The 25260-nt window shown below is 35.4% G+C and overlaps 1 protein-coding gene across 1 annotated transcript in view; it reads right to left on the reverse strand.

Moving 5' to 3' along the window:
* TTC6 (tetratricopeptide repeat domain 6) overlaps window positions 1-25260 on the reverse strand; it is a 196750-nt gene that overhangs the window by 15874 nt on the left and 155616 nt on the right. Inside the window, exons 16-26 of the mRNA XM_067737263.1 lie at window positions 24661-24781; window positions 23090-23240; window positions 20350-20432; window positions 19363-19439; window positions 18768-18928; window positions 15741-15875; window positions 14411-14560; window positions 13454-13594; window positions 11853-11966; window positions 8735-8854; window positions 3233-3306 (exon numbers count right to left, since the gene is read on the reverse strand). Coding sequence (XP_067593364.1) covers window positions 3233-3306; window positions 8735-8854; window positions 11853-11966; window positions 13454-13594; window positions 14411-14560; window positions 15741-15875; window positions 18768-18928; window positions 19363-19439; window positions 20350-20432; window positions 23090-23240; window positions 24661-24781 — 1327 coding nt within the window. The remainder of the gene's footprint in view (window positions 1-3232; window positions 3307-8734; window positions 8855-11852; window positions 11967-13453; window positions 13595-14410; window positions 14561-15740; window positions 15876-18767; window positions 18929-19362; window positions 19440-20349; window positions 20433-23089; window positions 23241-24660; window positions 24782-25260) is intronic.

Raw genomic sequence — 25260 nt, forward strand, 5'->3', positions numbered from 1 at the left:
AGTAGTTTACAATGAAACTATCCTCCTCCTTCCTCATAACTAGCACTATTTGAGAAGTAAAAGTTCACTGAATATAAGGTCACAATGCTTGTAGCCACTTTCTCACTGTAGTACAGAAAAAATTCTAGCATAAATAACAAATTTTTTATCAAGAGTAATTACACAGTAGTATTCCTGTATAAAAATGCATTTAGTTGATAGGTTTTATTATGCTCAGTATTTCTATCTATGGATAGTGAACTACTTACTTATGATGCATACCTATGGTGACCATGTAAACTGAAGTTTACAGGGCAACCCCAGCTCTCTCATATTTTTCCCACAAAACATTGAAATCCTTCTGGTATATTTACATCCAAATTGTATCATACACACTGCTCCCCTCTTACGCAGAGGGAGATTTAAAATCCTTGTGAGTACATATGCCGATATATGGTTTATAAAACATGATCTCACCCTTTGAATAGTCTAACCAATTTAAAAAGAAAAAGAACAAGCAATGAATTGAAGCTATTTTTCTATACATATCTAGTTATCAGCACTAATGTTTAACGAACATCTAGTCTGTTCTGACTAAGTAAATAATCATTAAACCTTAAACCTGGAAAGGGATCCCGAAAGCTACTTGGCAAGCTCTTCAAAGCTGATGATAACTAAAAATCAAGTCCAGAGGAGGTGAGAGAGCCAAAGCCAGAGACTCCCAAACCCCTCCACCACTAGAAAAAAAAAGAAAAACTCCATACACACAACAACTTCATTTTTCTGAAGATGTGTGTATCACACAGTGCCCTGCAGGTTGGAGCTCCTGTTAAATAATCACATGGTAGTTAGACAATGAAAAAATGTGGCGGTGTCTCTTGTATCAGGATACAGGTTCACTGGCACATAAATTGCTAAACATCAATTACACAAATATAAAAGTATATTAAATTAGTTTTTCTAAAACAAAAAGTGTTTGTATAAATCTAAAATAACGTGATCACCGACGGAAGGTGCATGCCTCTCATTATGGTGTCTATTCACTAAGAATCGTGTGCTCAGCTTGAAGGCTAGGCCACGGACACCAAGGCCCACCTCATTTTACAAATTAATCACATAGGTGACCAGATGTTCCCTACTGAGTTGTACAAATAAATCATAAATACCTCCCAAAACTAAAGAATGTGGCTTGCAGAGTCGAAGATTCAGAAATATTTTATACAAATATAAGAATGGTAAAATAAATGTGCTGAAGTAAAAAATGGACAGAATATGTAACTCTGAGCCACCAGGCTCTCCCTCTGTGACATTTTTTTTTTTAATCTTAAGGTATCTTTCTCAAAGAGATCTAAAAATTAACTCTACCTTAACACCCTTAGTGATCAAATTGGGCAACAAGTAGGATATTCAGCCTAAGGAATGTTGTCTCCTAGCAACCACAAGAGTGAGAACCAGAGATACACAAAGGCACACTTCAAAAGTCTGCAACCCCACGAGTTCAAAGATCAAAGCCCTAAAATTTAAAGATTTATTACTTTTTAAAAATTTTCCAAATGGGAGAATTTTTACTTTCTCCACCATAAGACGCCAATAGTGAATTTCATTATTTACAATCCATGCTGCTGTAGTAATAGGTTATAGCTCACCTTGAAAAGCAAAAATATTTTTCCTGAAATAAATGTAACCAATCACTAAACACTCCGTATTGTTAAATTCAGTAAAACTGTTAAAACACATGGAATTGGGACTATGAGTTATCAGAGCTTTACTGTTGATTTAAATTCTACTTTTATTAAAGGACAATAGGGATTCTAGCGGGATGATGAAAGGTGGTTGTTTGGAATTGCAAAGCAGTATCAGCTTAAGGAGGCTCCACCATATATACCCAGTGATTACATTTCATAAAAGAGATCACGAACTGACACACAGAGAAATTTACTGACTCTAATAGTTGCAAAACATCGGAATGAGGTTGAGAAAAATTTTGGTGTCTATTTTTAGTTTTAAGAGAATTCAATGACCTCAGACATTTTTGGCCTGCACTCGCCTACCAAAACAAACACATCAGTCATCGTTATTCCATTTCTTTTTAAGAATGACAATTACTTAAAAAGATAAATTGTACAAAGGTTGCTGGATTAAAATAGACAATGGTGTGACTGTGTTTTGCTTTCTGTATAAAATTAAAGGTCCGAGACCAGTTTAGGCCTTTTAACCAAAAACGCCTTCACAAGTTCCAGTTATTATACTACTATGTTCATAAAATTTTAAAAATCTAATTCTCATAGGGAAATGTACCTGTACTAGCTATGTAATAAAAGGGGAAAAAAAGAATTTCAATTTCCTAAATAATTCAAACTATGTTTTATTGTCTAAATTGTATATTTACACAGCCTAGTCTACTATCCTAATTTCCTCATCCAATTAACTGCTATTGTTTCTCTCATGAAAAATAATGCTGTAAACTATTACTTAACCAAATACACTTTATTTCACATTAAAATACTCATGTGCTGCATTTCTATGCTTTTAAAAGCAAAGTGTTAGAAATTAATTTTTAAATGTCAAATGTATGTGTAGAAATGTAAGTATTATAGTTAGCAAAATCAATCTACTATACTCTAATATTATCTCAGAGTAAATTTTAAACTGATCTTCTTCTGTATTATAGCCTCATATAACTCTTCTTTTCTCCCCTCTATAACTTACTTATTTTTACAATAATACCAGAAACAGGTAATAATGTTTTAAGTAATACATTTTTTGTAGATTTTATTATACCTTGTAGATACTTACTGGTATTATTTTAATCATTTTTAGATTTAGAAATGCTTTCTAAATGTAAAATTTTCTTGGAAATATAATATTTTTCTAAATCAACCTCTCTTCCAAGAAACAGGCTTTTTAAAAGCTAGTTCCATTTTATGAACAAAGTTAATAACTTTATTTTATTCTTAGACATTTCAAGTTACGCATGATTTCATTCTGTGTATTACCAAGGTCCTTTCCAATAAATGGGCTTGAATCAGATGGATACCCGCAATGCTCTGATGCAGGTATTTACTTGCTGACTTGGCTAAAATAGTTTATTAGTAGGTAGAAGAGTGCTGATACAGGGATTCTTTGTGCCTCTCTCCATTTTTGTACTCTGTCACTTCCCCAATATTCTCCTCTGTTTCTTCTATTCTTCTATTATAATTATAAATCTGATGGTCTCACTTGCTCTCACCTCAACATAAATTGCACCCCATACCTGTGATAGCACATGGCAGTAGCTTGACAAAGGCTCACATTAGTCTTGCTTATCAGTGCAGCTTGTTTAAAATCCTGAAACAGTTTAACAAATTTCTGTTAATTTTACAGCATTATATTTTGTGCTTTCTTAAACTTCCTTCTAACATTGATTCTACCATGAATAAAATTTACACAAGCATTAAAATATACATCTTCTTAAAATCCTTATTTCTTCCTTTTAGTATCACATATAGAGCGAGAACAGATGGAGCAGAGGAAACCCATAACCAAAAACTCACTCAGAATCTTGCGCTACTGTCCACTTTTCCTGTGATTTTGCCTGGTATTATAAGGAGGTATCAGGTTTACTTTCTTTTTATTGTTTTTTCCCAGTGAACACCACCAGAGACTTCCCTATCCAGACAGAGATAGAAACTTACCTGCAGAGAACCTTATGACCATAGGACAAACAGGCACTCACGCCCAGGGAAAGGGCATAACTGAGCCTCTATGTGTATTAACTAAAGCAGCTGCTACCTTTGCAACCCACACTTCTAGGGGAAAATGTGTCATTTTATCCCGAGATCCTAGAGGCCTCCCAAGAGGGAGCAATGGAAACGCTAACCATAAGATTTGAAGTCAGGGCAGTCAGCTGAGGTGGACATGAATGGCACTGGGGAAGAGGTTAAGAGAACTAAAAGTGCTAAGTCTGCCAGAGACGCTGCCGCTGTGGCACCAGAGACACAGTGTCTGAAGCTCTTTAGCTTTTCAAAGCCCTACATAAACAACTGAAACCTGAAGCAAAATAAAAACATCACTAAACTGAAATAAATAAAATATCAAAAGATCATGTCAACTGCAATGAGATATATATGTATATTTGTGTGTGCACATATATACATAAATTATGTGAGACTGATTTCAATGTCTGCCATAAAATGGAAAGGAACCTTCCGAAAGTAAGAGTTCAAAGCCTAGGAAGGAATAAAGACGGCTCTGGTTTTTCCCAGAGGACTGCTTCAGCAAGAATCTTCTTGGGCAGTTTTGGTTGTGAGCTCACTTCACCAAGCTAGACTGTAGAGAGTACTCTATCGTCCCCTGGAGTGACTAAAAGAAACCCTTCCAGACTCCTTTCTCATTTCCAGGAGGCTGGGACGTGGGCATTCTACAATCTTAAAGGGCAAGTGTCAGAGTTCTGGTTTCTACCCAACAAGGGAGGACCCAACCATAATGACAGTCTCCCTCCTCCCTCCTCTCCTCCATCCCCTTCCCCTCCCCCTCATCCTTCCACAAACCTTCCTTGGCTGTACTAGAGAGAGGAAGATGGCTGTTTTATGGGGGTAGAATAAGTTTTCTGCTAATACTGGGGGTGGAAGACAGAGCAGTACAGAGCAGTACAGTCAAACTGAGCATTCCTGGATCCTACTGGAGGAGAAGTCACAGACCCATCTGAGAATATGGACTCCCCACTTAGATTCCCAGCATATTTTGATACTAAATGGAATTATCTGTTAGAAAATAAGAAATGTATTGTCTAATCAAATATGCTACCAGATAACTCCCGTAGGAGAGTTTTTTTTTTTTCTGAAATGGGGGCAAACTTACAGTGTAACTGAGATTTATTACAAACATTCCCATTAATTTTGGGAGTTATGAGGAGTGACCACAAACTTAAAGGGCTGAGGATACCAAGTTTAGTTTTATAATCAGATAAAACTTACAAAAGTCAGCTTGACTCTATGTATAAAATCATTGTGATGCTACATGGTAATTAGACATTATCAGCAACAGACACAAATGATGACTTAGGATTACTTAGAATAAAGCTAACTGCAGTTTTTATGATTTTCCTCTTCTGCACTAGTTTTATTTCTAATATGGATCATAAATAACAAACCACACAAAGTCACTCACATACAAAGCAAATTCCCTCCACTGCCTTCCTTCTGCTGATGAGTTTATTTGTAAGACTCTTCACCTGCACCGTCTTCCTGTGTGTCAGAGGATGCGCTCTTGACCTCATCCTTCCCATCTCTGGAAACTTGCTCCATCATCTTCTTCTGTCCTTTGTAACTTTAATCCTTTTCTCACCACCCTGACCTAGTATGCCTTCCCTCAAACCCGCCTGCCTGCAAGCTACACATGGCTTTGTCTTTCTAGTTCCTGTCTCTACCAATCTCTGAAAGCAGAGTCAACACTCACCATCTCCATGTCCCCAAACGCCATCTACTTCTTGTTGTTTAGTAAGTCCAATTTCATTTCGTAATTTGAAAACTGCCTCTAAAGGCATTTTTAAATTTATTTTTATTTTTCTCAAAGTAACTCATGTATCCAGGGTAGGGTAGAGGGTCCAATGAAACTAGAAAACTCACAATGCTTACGGGGATGCCCCGCGCCACCTCTCCTTATCTCTGAGCTCCGCTCCCCAGAGTCAACCATTTTTACATCTTTCTGTTACTCCTTCTGCTATTTACCTCTAAATTTCTAAATAACATGAGTATTTTATCATGCTTAACTTCCAACACAGGATAGAACTTAGCTACCTTACACCATCACTCCACACACCTCCCCTTCTTCCACCATCTCCATATCCCTATGACAATGTGTTTATTTTACTCTTTATTTTACTTCCCTCAAGTGTAGAATCTTTGGCTACCCACTCATATTTAAGTTTTAAAATCGGGAATGGTAGTTTGGGGTGTCTGGGCACCTCTTCTCCACTATCTTTAACCTTGTGGGATTATGTCCTTTTTATTCCTTTACTGTCTTCCTGGTTTTCAAGAGGACAAAGAAATAAACAAATGTTCTCAATCCAACAAGCTTAACCATTAACTTCCTAAACAATTCCAGTTTAAATGCCGCACTCTACTTCCCGTGTTCTTATAAAGATCACACAACTATCAATTAACTAACATGTGTTCAGTGCTCATCCTACTTGACCTTTCTGTTAATCAATCATTCCCACTAAAAATGTTTCCCTGGTTAAGTTTTAAGACTCTGCTCTCTCTTGGTTCTGCATTTAGCCCTCTTATTATTCAGTCATATATTACTTCATTGGTCTACCTCAGCCAGCCTCTTTTTTTAAATTTTTCAAATTAATTTTTTAAATGTACAGAGGGGAGAAACATTTTTTTTGCTTTTAATTACAGGCATATCTTGTTTTATTGCACTTCACAAATACTGCACTTTGTACAAATTGGAGGTTTGTGGCAATCCTGCCTCAAGCAAGTCTATTGGCTCCATTTTCTCCAAAAGCATTTGCTCACTTCGTGTCTCTGTATCACATTCTGGTAATTCTCACAATATTTCAAACATTTTCATTATTATTGTATTTGTTATGGTAATCTGTGATCATCAGTAATCTTTGATGTCACTACTGCAAAAAAACTACAGCTCACTGAAGGCTCAGATGATGGTTAACATTTTTTAATCAATAAAGTATTTTTTAATTAAGGCATGTACTATTTTTTAGATATAATGCTATTGCTCACTTAATAGACTACAGTATAAACATAACTTTTATATGCACTTTTATATGAAACAAAAATGTCACTTATTGCTATATTCACTTTATTGCTGTGGTCTGGAACCAAACCTGCCGTAATTCCAAGGCAGGTCTGTAGTGTTTGCAGGGCATATTTTTTTTCCAGCTTCTTTACTTTTACCTACCTATATCTTATATTTAAAGTGTGTTTCTTGCAGTCACAATATTGTGGGGACTTTTAAAACATTCTAATCTGTCATTTTCAATATTTCAATTGGTGTGTTTTGACAATTTCCATGTAATGTAACTACTGATAAGGTTGAATTTAGGTCTGCCATTTTAGTATTTGTTTTCTGCTGGTCTCCTCTGTTTCTGTTCCTTTGTTTTCTCATTCCAGACTTATTTGGGATTATTTTAATTTTTTAACATTCCGTGTTAATTAAAATACTCTTTTTGACTGAGGAGGTCACATTTGAGAAGAAACCTGAAATGAAAGGAGGGTGTGAACCAATAGGAGGAATATTCTACACATAGGGAACAGCTTGTGTGAGGACCCTGAGTCAGGAAGGGAGCCTGGCATTTCCAAGGAATAGCAAAAGGCCAGAGTGGAGTAACCTGACTGGAGAAAAGAAGAACGCTGACAACAAAGTCAGATCAGTGAGCAGCAGTTAGGTCACTAGGGTCTTGGTTGGCCATAGTCAAGAGTTCAGATTTTATTCTAAGTGTGATGGGGAGTCACTGGAGGGTTCTGAGCAGATGAATAACTTGCTCTGCTTTATGTTTTGAAGAGGCCTCTTTGGCTGCTGTGTGGAGAACAGCATGTAGAGGGAAAAGAGCAGAAGCAGAGAGGCCAGTTGGGAAGCTACTGCAGTAATCCAGGGGAGAGAAGGTGGAGGCTGGAGGGAGGAGGAGAGCAGTGGCAAAAAACGAGAAATGACTGAATTTAAAATATGTTTTGATAGCAAAGCTGACCACGCTTGCTCATGATTTAGATGTGGGATATGAGGAAAGAGAGGGATCAAGAATGATTCCCACCAGACTATGAGCTCCTCAAGGACTGGAAATCTGTCTTACTGATATTCGTCTCCGTATCTTCAATGCCAGTGTCAGTACCATGCCTTGTCTGAAGGAACACAGGATTTGGAATCGAGTGAGACCTGAGTTCAAATCTTGCCCCAGTACTTCCTGGCTGACTAAGACTTGATTTAACCTCTTTTGAATATCGGCTTCCTCTTCCATAAGTTACAATGATAAATTGTGCAGCATTATTGAGAATCTGGCAGGTAGTAAGTGTGCGATAACTAGAGTTAATGTTGTTCTTAAGTACTAAGTAAATACTTACTAGGTGGATAACACAGGCCCTGCATTTAATTCTCCAACAGCTGAGGTCTTTTGCTTCCAACCCCCATTTTCCTCACTTTCTCCACCCAACACTCTTGCCCAGAGTTCCACAGATTTTTGCCTACACCAAACAAAGCTTCCCCTACCTGAGGTAATTCTGAATGGTATATCTCAAAACCAAAACCTAAGGGAGTTCAACTCTTGAAATTACATTTCACCATAGTGTAAATTGCCTAGAATACAGTTTCTCGGACACTTCCTTAATAATAAGTAATTTTGTGGGACAGAATCTCAAAAGATGACTCCAGAAGTTGAAAAATAATATCAATACAAGGAAAATTGTGAATGAGAAAGAGCACTAAGCAGCAAAGTAAATGATACATAAATCATTTTATTGTTTGTCTGTAGCTAAGACACTCCCTTAGGGGAGATGATAGTCTTGATATTTCATCAATTCGGAATTTTTTTTTTTTTACATATTGGCTATTTATCTGTATTAAAAACAAAGTAAAAAAACACTTTTTTTGCAAAGATTCTATTACTCATTCAAAGTATTTCAACACAATTCTTGCTAAAGTTGAATTATTGCTCATTAATATTGCCATTTGTTATCAAGAAAAAGTTTTTCACTGGTTTTCAGAAGTGAACATGCAAAATCAAGTGGGTTCATTTTTACAAGTAAACAGAAAGGTTTACCTCTAATGCAAAACTGAACTGCTCTAGTTCTGTGTAGATGAGTCCACGATTAATAAAGGTGTTTAACATCACAGTTTCTCCAGCATCAAGGAGAAGCACAATTCCATAATCTGTTAATGCCTAAAAATGAAATAATCACTTACAACCTAAAGTCAACTCTTTAGAGCATTACTGCATTGACCATGGACAAACTAGTACCTCATAATTAGTTCTTTAATGTGACAAAATTTATGGCCAAAAATAATCATTTGTTAGATTTAAAGGTTTCCCTTAATTAAATACTGTGGATGTTGCTCCCTCCTAATATAAGCGGTGTGCACTGCGCTTGCGCTTCACATGTTATCTGTGAATCATCTGTGAACTACTTTTATTGTGTATGGATTGAAGCGGGGATGCAACACCCTTCCCCATCTTAATAGTTTCACCAAATGACTGTTGACATTAAAGCAGAGCACTTGCTACCTTTTGAAATTTAATTTCTTTGTAGTGATTTATTGTTTTCTTCACTGAAACCTAAGTTTTATGGAGGCACAGATTATCCATTTTGTTCACCATTGTAAAGCCAGTAACTAGCACCATGCCTGCACATACTAGGCATCTGATAAATTTTTGTTGAATGAATAAATCATAAAGCAATGAAAACAGATCTTAATAAAACTAACAAATAAGGACTTGTTGGAATATTACTTCAATATTCTCGGTTTTTTTAAGATATTAGCCTAAGCTGAGAATCAACTCAGAGGACCTCTCTCCATTTTTTATCTTTTTTTTTTTTTTCATTCAATGAACAGCCAAGTTTTTACTGGTCATCTACTCTGTACCAGGTACTAGGAGCATCCCAAATTTGGGCTGGAGCTGAATCTCTTAATTCATTTTCCTTCTGAACATTTTGTCCAAAAGAGCCATATGGTTTCATCGGAAAAGGCCCAAATCATATCATATATGCCTGTAGCACATGCTAACTGAAAATGCAAATAAAATAGTATTTTACTATTTGCTTAGTGGTTCTCCTCTACTATCCCATGATTGAGCACTCAAGCATCTAAAAGAATTGTACAATTAAATATACTATATGTATATTGTGGCATAACTATAAATAAACATTGACAAGGCTGTAAAAATCATTTGTAACACTTGTAAAACAAAACAGAACTAGAATGTTTGCCATTTTCCTTTCCCAGAATCACAGAATTAAAACCTGTATATATATCAAGATGCCTTAGAAATCCACTAAGCAGCTGAATATGTGACACAAGAGGAAAAAAAATCTGGGAAATGAGATTTCGTGAAGGTCACAACGAGCAGGCTTTGTGTTTTGCCTCTGCTATTATTACTAACCTTTCAGCCTTGGGAAAGTTACTTAACACTAAGCCTCAGTTTCCTCATCCACAAAAACAGGGTATTAATAACTCATCATATTGTTGTAGAAGTCCACTTTAAAATATTTAGATTATATGTTGGTAAAGCATTTAGCCCAGTGCCTGTCACACAATAAGCCCGAAATGAGTGGTAACTGTTACTGTTTTTATTAATATAAGGTGATAGGAACCAGAATTCACCTTTTCTGGTTTTTATGAAATCATATCTTGGCAGTGCATTTTCTGCACAAAGTACTTGGGTTTCCTCAGTCTTGTTATGGCAGGAATGCTGAGAAACGGGTGGAGGTAGACAAAAGGGAGGAGGTGACACTGCAAAATGACATCTGGTCCACATGCTGGAGGTCAGATGGTTTCACAAAGCCACCTAAAGACTGTTAACCAGAAGCAAACAAACCTGCAAACACCGATACAGGTCCCTCTTCCCTGTGTGACTTGGATGTGTTTCTAACCTCATCTGTAAAAGGAGCCCATTGGATGCAAAGCGTTGGGTACCTGGCAGCTCTAAAATACCCAATATGTTCTTATTCTAGTTAGGTTTCTATTTACGTACATAGTTTTTCGTTTTCTTTATTCATGGAGCACTAGCTCTGTTACACATAAGAGATAACAAAGATAGTAGTTCCCTGCCCCCACCCAGACCACTGTTTGCAGTTCAGGGTTACCCAGAAGAGGCAGGAGTCCGGGTGGGGAGGGAGCTGTCAAAGATACCTGCTGTGCAGGTTACTCTGATAAATGATCCTTTAATTAGCTCCTAGAATGGTTTACAACAGCCTGTGTTAAAAATTAGTTATTCATTTGTCAACATTTCTGGAGGAAACCTGATAATCCGGTTACCAGGAATTCTACATCCTCTTAGAAACAATGTTTCTCAACTTCTTCCTTCCACAGCAAATAAATTACTAAATTTCTAAATGTTTTAAACAGATTTAACTTTCCAAGTTTCCAGGAGATTGTGGGAGTGTGACCACACACAGCAGCAGGTACATGATGCAATCTTTTAAAGAATGCTTCATTGACTATGGAAGTGGATAGAAACAAGGAGAGGGAAACAAGTGGACAGCAGAAAGGGAAGCAAGAGATTGGACAAAACACTAAGAAACTACTGACCTGCTCCCCAGTGAGGGATCCTGACTGAAAAAGAACCAAACCAACAAGGAGAGAGTGGAGAAGGGGTAAGATGGAAAAATATAAAAGAGGGCTTACACTGGTAGCATCTGCATCAGGACAAATAGAGAAAAAGGTTTCCTGCAGCCATCAGTTAGGCCTTCAAAACGCACAGATAATCCTGGTCACTGGTCCCTGAGCTGGAAACCATCACTCAAAATTCCCTGCTGCATCTGTGGTCTGACCACTGTAAAAAAAATACCTCCACAAACTATTGTAGTTAATGTTGAGATTTTGAAGCAAACAATATTGCTAGTGATCACTGCTTAAAAATTCTGCACACATTTATCAGTAGAAACATTTTCTCAAATGAAAATTATGTAATACATTTAAATTTACATGGCCTTTAAATGCTTATATAAAAGCATTGTAAAATTAAGTTGACATTGCAGAGGTTGTATAAGAAAATTTGGTAAGCACTAAAAAAGAAAATAAATATTCTTTGAAATGGTTCTTTGGTTTCTCAAGTTTTATGTGTATTTCCACAGAATTATTTTTCCAAAATTGTAACAAAAATAATAAGAAAATACTTTACAAATGCTTTAAAGTGTTGTTTACTAAGATGGTCATCTTACCATTTGAAGTTCATTTATCTTGGTGTAACATAATGCTCTGTTATAAAATGCTATATAACTGTTTTTATCCATGTTGATAGCTGTAGTTAAATCTGTAATCGCTAGTTTGTAAGTCTGTAAAGAAAAAATAATTAAGTGAGAAGGGTTAATCATAATGGACTGAAATTTAGTTGTACAATAAATTCTTGATTCTATCAGAGTTTTGAGAATACTCATTTAACCATTCTGTGTATCATCCATGAAATTAAGACAATCAAGCTAATCTTTCACAGAATTAATTAAGTCCCTTGGTAGGAACTGCTATAGTTTCTCTCACCTGCAAATAAAATTCAATATATAAACAACTTAAATGATTATCTTATTTCCATTGTTGCTATATAGCAAGGAAAAAATTAAATTTCTTATGGATAAAAGAGAAGCAAGCCTTATTCATCCAGCAAACATTCACCAGAGCTTGCTTGCTTCTGTCACTCTCACCATCATATCACATAATCGTCATGTTCTCTATCCATGTTCTCTTTTGCTTCTCTTTGATGCTTCTCTGATACCTTAGATCATCCATTTATATAGATAGTAATTTTCATGGAATTAACAGGTAATGCAAGGTCTTACCTTTGCTTTAAGGTATTATTTGCAAAATATTTCATATGAAATGGCTACAGAGAAAGTTCAAAAAAGAAACACAGGGAGAAAATAAGTATTCCTTGAAGCATCAGATATCGATAGTGTTGCTACACCCAGTAATTTCCATTTAGGAACCATAAACTCAAGTAATTATTTTGTTCTGTGTGTATAACTGTATTATTTAAAATAGTAAAATAATAAAAAAATTCAAACAATCCAAATGTCCAACAATAAAGTGGTTAAAAGTACACTATGGTGGAATATTATGCAGTCATTAAAAATGGTATCTTCAAAGATTAAATATAAGAAGCAGGGCACAAAACAGATTATGTAAGTAGCATAGTCACAATTTTGGAAAGTATATATTATATTTTATTAAGAAAAAAAGACAAAATTCAAATACATCAAAATGCTCTCAGGGGGCTTCCCTGGTGGCGCAGTGGTCAAGGGTCCGCCTGCTGATGCGGGGGACACGGGTTCGTGCCCCGGTCTGGGGGGAATCCACATGCCGTGGAGCGGCTGGGCCCGTGAGCCATGGCCGCTGGGCCTGCGCCTCCAGAGCCTGTGCTCCACAACGGGAGAAGCCACAGCGGTGAGAGGCCCGTGTACCACAAAAAAAAAAAAAAAGCTCTCAGGAATTACCATTTGATGGTGGGAAAACAGGTGACTTTAATCTTCTCCTTTATTCCTCTCTGTATTTTCCAAATTCTCTACAATGAATATTACTTTCCTAATAAAAATACATAATCAGTGCTATTTAAAATGTAAATGTCAAAAATAAATATCACCATTTTATGAAAAATTATTAATTGAAATCCTTTTGATGTACTGTCAAAGTGTAACACCTTCTATGTAGTTCTGCCTTCATACCATGGCAATTCTCTCTCACAGAGGATAAAAAGTGAGTTCCTCCTTGGCACCCGAGCAGCCACCCACTCTAAAATACCACCAGAGAACAAGGTAGGAAACTGCCTTACCTTGTTGTAGTATTTCAGAACTCCTCTGTAGAGGTAGGCACGCACACTCTGAGGATAAATTTGGATGGCCTCATTACAACTCAAGATTGCTTTGGAGTATCTGCCTTTCAAACCATAGTAGGCTACTCGACTTAAATATGCCTTTTCAGAGAAAGAGAGGAGGAAAGCAGGAACAGATATTTTAGTAAAAGCATCAGTTCTACCAAAATACATGGTAGCTGGAACAAATTTATGCCACCCAAAGATGGTATAAAATATAGACTTTCTGTCACTCTCTTTTATTAAGAAAATTTCAAACATACAGAATAATTGAAAGAATACTACAGTAAACACCCATAGGCCTACCACCTGGATTCAATAATTATTAACATTTTTCAATTTTGTTGTATCTATTTTTTTCTGAACTATTTGAAAATAAGTTGTAGACATCATAAAACTTCACCCCAAGGCTTCCAGTATGCATCTCCCATGAAGAAGACATTCTCCTACATAACCACACTACCACTGTATATCTAAGAAAATTAATAGTATTTCCCTAAAATCATCTAATATTTCATCCATATTCAAATTTCATATGCTTTTAAAATCAAGATCCAATGGAGTTTCACCTATTGGATTTTGTGCTGTCTCTAGTCTCTTAAGAGGTAGGAATCAATGTGACAGCAAAACAAGAAGTAAAATTAATAACATAGTATATAAAATAATTATTAATAGGTACATTAAAATATTTATAATATTTGTATAACCACAATTCACGAAGCACTTTTACCTATATAATTTCCCTGTTGGAAATCATATTTTTAGTTCAAGGGGAAATACAGATATATGGATTATTAAAACTGCTAAAAAGTAAGTAAAACTAACTGTTGCTAACTAATAGCAATAACATTTAAAGATTTAATAGTTTTAGCAAATTTAACACACTTTCCAAACCACTGAAATTGTTCACTTAAATACCTGGTAATGTTTTGGATCAAGGGTAATTGCACGATTAAAATCCAGGATTGAACTGTCCTTGTGGAGTTTTACTTTACAAAGCCCACGTTGATAAAAGCCTTCTGCAAAATCAGGATCTGCTTTCACAGCTTTTGTAAAAGAATCAAAAGCCTAGAAGAGCAAATCGTGTAGTGAGTAGAATGTATTAATTTAAAATGTTAATACATTACAGTATATAACTATTGTTGAAAAGTTTTCATTTTAGTTTTTGGTCATTTTAAATATGTTTCTCCCAGCGAACCTTGTGGAGCAAAAAAAATTTATGAACAAGCTAGATTTATTATTATAATTTACAGGTTCCCTTACTCCCAGACTAATGTCTGCATAATCCATGTTGTTACAACACTTTCAGAGGTGTAACTTTAATCATTATTCTTCCTGTTGTGTTTCTTCAAAGAAATCACAATTAGTACATTTATTTTGCATGTGGGCCAGCAGATATATGGTTACAAAATTTCAAAGCAATGGAACTCCAAAATTTTTCCTAATATTGTAAAGCAAAGCTAGGTTTCCTCTGCTTGTCCAAAGCTAAAAACATGAAAAATATTTGTAATTAATCTTATATTTATTGTAATTTCTTACAATAAATGGAACAACTAATCAAGTGCAACTCTTTTTTAAAGTTATGAAGATGCAAGTTTCAGACACTGTCCACCCCTATGAATATAAGGACTGGAATGGTGTGTGTGTGTGTGTGTGTGTGTGTGTGTGTGTGTGTGTGTGTGTGTAGTTGTGGAATATTCAAAAATAGCCAATGGAAAATACATATTTATCATATCATTGAAAATTTTGAAATGGAGAATTCTGGGAAACAGCCAAATACTGGATAAATACATAATAATTGAATCAACTGGTTTTCAATGAATCTGGTTTTATTCTGATTTGAATTGCTCAGCTGTCAATAACAGAAATCAAACAGTGTCGTAAACATTTTCCATTTATTCTACATTACACTGAAGCACTCAATATAAAGTACTTACAATTTAATAAGTAAATTTATACTAATGTGATGAAATTTTGATATAATAAGTTCTTACAATTAAATTTGTTTAGTGGGAAACATGCATTAGTCTTCCGCATAGTGTTGACAAACAGGCATCAATAAAATGTTTGAATAAATAAAACAATGTAGTAGGTTTTGCAGGGTGCAGACTGCCTATAGTAAGCCAAGCTTTATAAGAAGCTTTGGTCTAGTCACTCACTGTTTAGGTAGCCTTCAGAAATGGAACTGAATTCAAGGAAACAATTTCTAAAACCATAAAATACCTATGCTCTTAAATACACAAAATACCAGTTGTAAGTTGCCTTCCTCCATGTAACAAAGACCCAAGTGAAACAGACAGTCTGATGAAGCTGCTACGGCATTTCGTCCTTTATCAGAATGAGAAAAGATATCCAACGCCTTTTTAAACATTCTCATGGCTTCCTATAATGATTTTTAAAAAAAAGAGAGGGAAGGGAATGTTTTTTTCTAATATTTATTTAACACAACAGCCTTAGATGTTAAAAGGAATCCTGAGCACACAGCCCTACTCTCATTTCACAAGAGGACACACAGACCTGGTAAAGACACAGATCTTGTCAGTGCACCAAGAGGGAGGACTTCTGACAGGCAGGAAATCTGACCCACCCAGGTGCCTATCCTACAGGCAGGTACGTAAGCAGGGTTACACAAGTGGACTTTTGGAACTATAATTTCTAAATTCTAAAGGGTATTTTCTCATAGTCTTAAATCAGACTAAAATTTATAGACCAATTTATGACCAATTTCCTAGTAATTCTCCCGAAGGGAATGCCAGGCAGCTATTAGGTAGTAAAAGTTCTCCACTGATAATATCTGAGGTTGTTGTAATCAACTTTTATTTTGTCCTGCTATGCTCTCAAGGGGGTTCCACTGACACCAGAAAATAAACTAACATCAAAAATTACCCATTTAAACTATTCTGTCAAAATAGTTGAAACTCTTAATGAAAAAAATTCAACTTTCCAAATAGAAACGCGTTTTCATAACTAGCTATTTACCTAATATATACTTACCTAATAAATATGTATTTACCTAATATATAGAAATACAGCTACTTGTGACTCTTTAGCCCACTTTCTTAATTATATTAAATTGCTAAAGAAACAATGAGGTTGGGCTTCCCTGGTGGCGCAGTGGTTGAGAGTCCGCCTGCCGATGAAGGGGACGCGGGTTCGTGCCCCGGTTCGGGAAGATCCCACATGCCGCGGTGCGGCTGGGCCCGTGAGCCATGGCCGCTGAGCCTGCGCATCCGGAGCCTGTGCTCCGCAACGGGAGAGGCCACAACAGTGAGAGGCTCGCGTATCGCAAAAAAAAAAAAAAGAAACAATGAGGTTTAACTTGGATATGCTGTGTCCTTTGTGCCCACCCTTAGTTTACATCACATGTCTAAAGCTTACCTCAACATTCATCCTTCCAGCCTCACTCAGCACATGCCTTTGCAATAGAAAAAAACTCATCACCTTCTCAATTTCCCTCATTTTTACTATTCAAAGTCTCTACATCTTCTTCATTTCCATCTTTTTTTCTCCTGTCTTTGAACAGTTTCCTTTCTTCTTTTCAGAGCTAACTCCTCAAGCTGTGCCCTTGACCCCAACTCCTTCTGTCCCGCCTTCTGCTTTTGGATCTCTGCCCCTTCATTGCCTCCTGGAGTCCATAAAGTCTTCCATCACATTTAAATTAAAATGAACACATCTTCTCTTCCTCCTCTAGCTGATGTCCCACCTCTCTTTCCTTCACTACTCTAAAAAAGTAGTGGATGCTCTCATAGGGCAAATGTACATTCCAAACACAGTACCATGGCAGCCGTGTGGAGAAAAGCTTGGAAGAGTTCAACACTATTATATAATTCAAACAAAATACAAATATGTTCTGGACTAGGATAATGACCAGAGAAACAGAGAAAGGAAGTGGATTTGAGAGACATTTAGAAAGTAGAACCAAGAGAGCATGACTACTGATTGGGTAGAAGAGGGACCCAATCAAGTGATTTCAGGTTTCAGGGAGGTTAAAGTAAATTTAAGATTATTCCAAAGAAGGAATTTGATATCATAAAGGTGTCAATTCTCCCTAAAATAATCTACAGATTCAATACAATTCAATCAAAATTCCAGCTGGGTTTTAAAATCTTGACCAGCTGGAAGAGTAAAGGCCCAAGAATAACCAGGAATTTCCTGGAGAAGAATATGGTGTGGCAACTTGCTCCACCAGATGTCAAGAATTACAATAAAGCAACAGTAGTTAAAACATTGTACTATTAGGCCAGGGATAGAAAAATTGACCAAAGGAATAGAATAGAGAGCCCAAAATCAGATCCACACATACATGAAAGGTTATAATAGGACAGATGTACCACTTCAGATCTTTGGTTTAGGAGAACATTTCAATAAATGATACTGGAACATTTGAGTATCCATATGGGGAAAACTGAAGTTTTATCACTATATCACATTCAAAAATATCAATTTAAGGTAGAGTGAGGTCTTAAATGCAAAAAGCAGAATTTTTAAACTTTTAGAAGAAAATATGGGAAAATATGACCTTGGTGTAGGGAGGGAATTTTTAAACAAGAATTTTTTTTAAAGCTGTGACAATAAAACAAAAAAGATATATTCAACTACATTAAAATTAAGACCCTCTGCTCATCAAAAGACATCATGAAGAAAATTTTAAAACCAGCCACAAATTGCAAGAGTATACATGACACACATGTAACCAACCAAGGACTAATACACAGGACTTATTTTTTTCAATGCCAAAAATCAATATGAACAGGACAAACAAAAATGTGTACAGCAAATTGATAGAACAGGAAGTATAAACATATAAAAAGATACCTCAACCTTTGCTCAAACTGAGAAATGTTAATTAAGACCATAATGAGACATTAGTTTTTATCCACCAAACTGATAAAAATAAAGTAGACAGCACCAGTTACTGTAGAGGATGGAGATCAACAGGAATACTCATACACTACAGGCGGGAGAATAAATTGGTACAACCCTATGGAACAATGTGCCATTTTCTTGAAAGTTAAACATTTACATTCTCTACATACCAACAATGTTAACAGAAGACATGAAAAAGAATATTACCCTTACTCTTAAGAGGAAAAAAACAAAAGAAAACAACCCAAATATTAATTAACAGAAGAATCAATAAATAAATGGTATGGTTTAGTTTTGTAAAAAAAAAAATAAATATATATATATATATATATATATGTAAGCAGTAATTCCAAGCACAATATAAAAATTACATTAATAGGTTTAGTAAACGTTACTCAAGACTTTTCACCTTGTTCCTCTTGGCCTTCATTTGAGCTTTTGCCAATAGAGCATACATGGTGGCCTCAGGCTTATTCAAAGTGATCCCATCTAAGACCTGAATGGCCTTGTCATGTTTCTCGCAAAATGAATAAATGAGTGCTTGCTGTATAGGACTCAACTCAATGAGACCTAAAGGGAAAGGAAAATTTATCAATAACTTTGCCAAGTATCTAGGACTTAGAATATAATTATCTTAAGACAGTCAAGCAATTCAATAATCTATTTTTACAATATGAATTAATAAATCAATATGATACTAAAATCTACTTACTGTCAACAAACAATAAGACATTCCAACTACAAATGAACAAACAAAAAATAACAGCATAAGCCTGGTATTTCCTATAATAATCTCTCTCACAAAATTCACTAGGCTATGAAGTATTTTACAAATTGGTTACATACATGTGAAACTGAAGTTTTAGTTTCAAAATCTAACTTTGACTTTCAAGTGAACCCTTCATGCTACCTATACAGAGCTACTGAAAATAGTATAAAAAATTTAAAGAAGTATTTCTTTTTAAATTAAGACAATATTATAATTTTACATTGATTATATTTACCTTTGGTCATTTCTGCTACTTGGTAAATAGTGAACTTTGCAAGACCATAGCACTTCATCCTAAGAAGATATTGTCCTCTGGAAGAAATAACAGCTTTTTAATTCTAAGCAGTTAAAAATAATTTTTCTAAAATAAAGTTTTTTATACTCAGTTACTTAAAATTTTAAATTATAATACATTTATTCATACTTATTATAATACATTTGAAATTATAAATATTTTATGTAAGTCTAAATAGGCCAATTAGCATGGAGATGTGAGAAGAAAACAATTTAGTAAATGTGAAGCTGAAAGAAAAATAGTCAGATCTTTTTGTAATTATCAGCATTTGAAAAGTTATACTCTGTTGCTGAGAAATTTTAAAAGCTAAACACAGTTTAAGAGGCATACAAATGGAGAAGTATTTACATAAATTGTTAAAATGTGGTTCAAGAGTTAAAAGATGAAGCAAGACCTTATCAGAAAGCATTGTTCCAGTCCATTTTCCCATTTTCTGTAAATCCATTTCCCATGTTAGTAATTATAATATATTTTTGGTAGTGATAACTCATAATTTGCAATGGGTCCTTTTATAGCAAGCTCTACTGCATTTGAAATACAATTCAATGTATCTTTTTTTTTACTGAATTATCTGAGGTTTATACTTGGTACCTCTGGGTACACAATCAAAATATATTACCTTACTTTCATGAGATCTGTGATAACTATCTAACCAGTAATCTAGAGAGGCCTCAAAGAACTTAAACACAGACAGTTGTGTTTTGATGCAAGGACAGAACAAAGGGAAAGGTCTGTTATCTTATATTATGAATTATCTTAAAGTTTAACAAAAACAACTATATCTGACTTGCTGATTTGAAGATGGCCATTTCTGGGAGATTAAATGTAAAACAAGGAGGCTGGAAGGATCAAGAAAGAACTAAAGATTCCAACAGCTAGCTCAGATCTTAAGTTATCCCAAGAAGAATTCTATTTCTATACACATACCTTATTATATATAATTGGATTCCATCTGGCTGAAGGTGGATAGCACGAGATAACTCTCTTACTGCCTTTTTCAATTTGTGCAACTGTTGAGTGATAAATAGAAACTTAGCTCATAATAATACTGATTGCTTCCTTTCTGATAGTTATTCCCTCCCACCCTTCAATACAGAAATTTTGCAGGAATCTCTCCTAATACATGTGTTTCTTAAGAATCATCAAAGCAAGTGGGATACAGAGAAGTTAAAAAAAAATTTATGAAGCAAAAGTCTTTTTTTTTAATTATCTTTAAATTTGAAGAATGATTACACAGATCCACAAATATATAGTTTTAAATAAATATGATTATATCATATATTCTAGTTTGTTTTTCTTTTTTGTTTAGCTTTTCAGTTTTCTCCCTCAACCATAACACCTTTTACACCAAACTTTACTCATGCTAATAAACTAGCTTGCAAAGGAATGTAAAATAAAAAGTAAAAGTCAATTCCACTTAAAATTAAGAGAGGAAAAACAAGCTTGCACTTAATGAGTAAAATGAATGAATAAAACAAAATACAACAATGATGAAAAAGATATCTGTTTAAAATCAATATACAATGAAAAGTAAACAACGATTCTTTCCTTAATACTGGTTACAGAGCATAATCTGAATTTATACAAATTTTTACAAACATTGGGGAAATTACAAAAGGGGGAACTAAACACATCCCAGCAAAATGAACCTGGGACAACCAACGACTCCTCTTACTATGCTGACATGGTGATCAAAACATTTGTGCATAGAAGTAGACAATACCTGTTAAAATGGTGCAAAGTGTTTGGAGGAAATAGTGGGTGGAGTCAAAAGAGGGAATTCAAAAGGAGGGAGTCTGAGATGTTTTTAAATAAATTTAAGAATTACTGTGGAACTTCAGGCCTGCTGCTTCTCAAGCTAACCCTGATCAGGTTGGTATAATTAATAAACCACCTTGTCATATGCCTGCATTGCTCCACCTGGTTCCAATCATACATAGCTATGCATTGAGGAAACCCTGACTGGGAATGATGGAAGCTCACTCTCTGGTCTTTGCAAGTTTTCCTGGGGTTGGACTTCTCCAGGTAGCATTAGATTGGATTTACCCTGGAGCCTAAACCCACACCGTAGGCATATGTATTCTTCTATATACATACACAGGGTTTGGTTTGTCATTGTTTTATCTCCATGGGATCATACTGTATACACTTTAAAGTCTTCTAAATCTTGTTCTAGAATATCTCTTGGAAATCCCTCCAAATCACCTGGCATAATTCTAACTATTCTTTTTATTGACTATATAATACTCTATAGTGTGAATACAACATAATTTATTCAACCATTACTGTGAAGAGGTTTTTGTCTCCTCAGAACAATGAGTCTTTGAATATATGTCCTTACACCTTGATATCATGCTGGTGCTTTGGTTTCTAAATATGCTCGGAGGAAATTCCAACTTCCCCATAAGGCCTCAGCTCCATCAACAGGGAGTGAAGCAAAAGGGCCACACACACTCCCCACCCCTTCCCAACAGGGATCAAAAGCAAACCTGCCCTGGGGATAATACCAAAATGGCCCCAGGGTCTTCTGCTTCCATCATCAGGAAGGTAAGGACCTAGTCACACTGCATCCTGAGATGAAGACAATGAGAACAGAGCCCCTAGCAAACTCCCAATGGACATGCAGTGTGAGCAAGAAATGAACCTTTGTTACTTTAAGATGGTGATTTTGAACTTTTATTTGTTGTTGTTGTTTTCCACAGCATAACAGGCTATCCTGACTGAAACCAATGTGAGGAGAGGACTTGTAGGAGATGAGGGCAGAAAGGTAACAAGGAGCCAGTTCACATGAGCTCTTGTAGGCCTTTGGCTTTTGCAAGATTTGGTTTTTATTCTGAGCACAAAGGGAAGCTACTGAAGGGTTCCAGGCAAAGAAGTGAAATAATCTGATTTATGTTTTAACAGGATCACTATGCTGCTGTTTTGAAAACCCATCAAAAAGGAATAAAGAACAGAAGCAAAAAGACCAGAAGGCTACTGCAATAACCCTGGTGAGAAATCAGTGTCTTGGACAGGACAGTTAATGATGGAGCAGTAGAGGGAATATCTGTTTTGAAAGGTAGACACAACAGCTAACAGTCTTTATCTCTGGGAAGTCCAAGTTGGTTGGAGTCAGAGAGAGCTCTTATTATTTACTATATTGTTTGAATTTTACACTAAGGATATATTATTTTTAAATTTAAATAACTTGTAAATTTAAAAAAAAATTTAAAAGAAAGTGTGAATGATTTGGACCCCATTCTATGCACAGATCTCATTCTATGAACTCACCCATTCACTCACTCCTCATACACACACACACAAAACTGATGGACTCTAAAATGTTAACAGTAGTTATCTCTGGAGAATGAAATAATGGATGTTTTTTAATGTATTCTTATTTGCATACATATATTACATGTGGTAAATATACATTGCTTTTGTAATAAGAAAAAAAACAGGCATTATTTTTAAAAAAAAAGACAAAAATTCACACCTAATCAGGAGAGGATTTTTAAGTGGGTAATTATAGTTAACTATCAATATATCTACCTAATATGTATTGTTTATAAATGCATTAGGCTCTGTAATTAGCTGAAAAAGAATACGTTGATATATTTGAAATTACATTGAATATTCAAAAAAATGAAACATTTTTAAAAAATCAAAGTTCTCAAACCTTAAATACCTTATGATAGGCTTCTGCTCGACAAATATAGCTTTGAATATACATAGGGTCAAGTCTAATAGCCTCAGAAAAATACCGAGTGGCTTCAATGTAGTTATCCAGGTGTAGTAGATATATGAGGCCAATATTTATATAAGGCAAAATAATGGTTCTAAAAAAAATGAGAAAGCAAAATATTCTTAGACATTTTAATTATTCCAGATATTCTCCAATTATAAATGAACCTAATGAAATACATACATCAATTTATACCAGGGTTCTTTCTCTTGGACAGGACAGTTTTCCTAAAGCAAAATAAATCAGTTAAATACTTTCTATTAAAAATTATAAACACCTTTATGAAATCCTTAGTTAGGAATAAACATTTGTAGAGCCTGTCCTAGGAACTGATTTCCTGAAGTCTCCTAGACTCTTAGCAATACTTCACTCTTCCCTGACTTATTCTTGACTTATCTTGGATAACAAGCTTAGTTTTCCTCAACTCAAAAGTTTTTGCCTCAAGCTATGTTATATTCGCCAAGAGAAAGGGTGAGGAACAGTGAGAAAGAGCAATATTCTCGAGGCTTAGGGTTAAAAATCCTCTCCACAGAGGTATTAACCCAGTTGCTTTTCTGTATCAAATAAAAGTTGTTTTTCTCTCTTAGAATCAAACAATTTTCAATGTAGAAATAACCTTAGAAATTATTTGTTCCATGCCTCTATTTCAAAATGAGGAAACTACACATTCTGTATCCCAGCTGCACAGAAGCCCTGACCCTTTTGCCGACTGCCCACTTTCTGGCTTTCTGCAACTGAAACTCATTTCTTTCTCTTCCTGACTCAAAAATATCCCAAAGAAAACCACTGTGGCCATTGTGGAGCCATGTTCCATGACTTTTCCCAAGTCAAGTTCAAAGTTTACCTTAAATAAGCTAAGTAAGCAGTCTGCCAGTTGGCACAGAATGGGCATGATTTGTTACTCTTTCTGACACCTTCCATTGTAAAGAATACTTCTTTGGAAAGAAGAGGAATTATTTAATTAACTTCTACTTTTTACAGCCTGGCTTTCTGACTAGTGTATGTAACTTTCAGTCTGTTCCTTCCTGAACCTGTGTTCTAATGGTATTTGCTTTTTTTATTTTGCTTTACTAAACAAAATGTAGTCAGAAGTCCTAAATAGAGGATTTCTTCCCACTGAGTCGTATATCGTGCCTAGCAACAATATAGCAAGCAAGTATTTTGCCATTATCTTAAAACTTGATGACAATTTTCCATGAACTTAACTTCAAAAAGTTTTAACCTGGGCATGCCCAAACTGCTCTTAATTACTGGTTGATTTTGCTATCCTTGGATTTAAACTCCTCTCAAACCCATTCAATCTCTAAAGTTTGCAGAAGCATCTGAGGCAAACAGATATTGAGAGCAGTTCTTATTTTAGAAGTAAGCTTATTTTCAGAGGTAGTATTCTAATTCTAGGACGGCTTCATAATTGTCTCATTTTTACAAGGTTATTAATGATGAGGGGAGAAAGCTTTTTCTTCCACCTATTTTATATAAAAGTGAAATCAGTAAGAATCAAAGGGAAAACATACCTTTCTAGAGAAATAACAGCTTCAAAGTCACAAACTGCCAGCAACCAAAGTTTTAGATCCGTGTAGAGTGTGCCACGATGCAGGAAGCAGCTAAGATTCTCACAGCCGTCATTTATGAGAGCTTAAGAATAAAGGGATATATCATATTCAGGTTCTGAACAAACATATCCGAGTTACATTTTAGCCTATGCCCCTTCCTACTGTTTATTCTTATTTTTTTTAACATTACATAAAATAAAACATATCTGTCATGAGTGTACTTATTTGGTGAGTAAAACACAGTACTCACATAAAAAAGTGTATTTGTTTATAAGGAACAATGTGACTGTTATGGTTCACAAACTCATTAGAGCTGGGAGAAATCCTGGTATTAATCTATGATAGTCCACTCACTTTACAGACGAAGAGATTAAGGTCCAAAGGGGCCAGGTACAGTGACCATGCAAATCAATGGCAAAGATGGGCCTAGAATCTAACCTCTGATCCCCTGCAGAGGATTGCAGTCAGAAAGGTGCCATTGCCCTTGATGGCTTGTTATTCTTTGGAAGGTAGGAAGGCATCATTACTGGCCCAAGAACAGGTTCTGGTACAAACCCAGAC

This window comes from Pseudorca crassidens, chromosome 1 (genome assembly GCF_039906515.1).
Source record: "Pseudorca crassidens isolate mPseCra1 chromosome 1, mPseCra1.hap1, whole genome shotgun sequence".
Lineage (NCBI taxonomy): Eukaryota > Metazoa > Chordata > Mammalia > Artiodactyla > Delphinidae > Pseudorca > Pseudorca crassidens.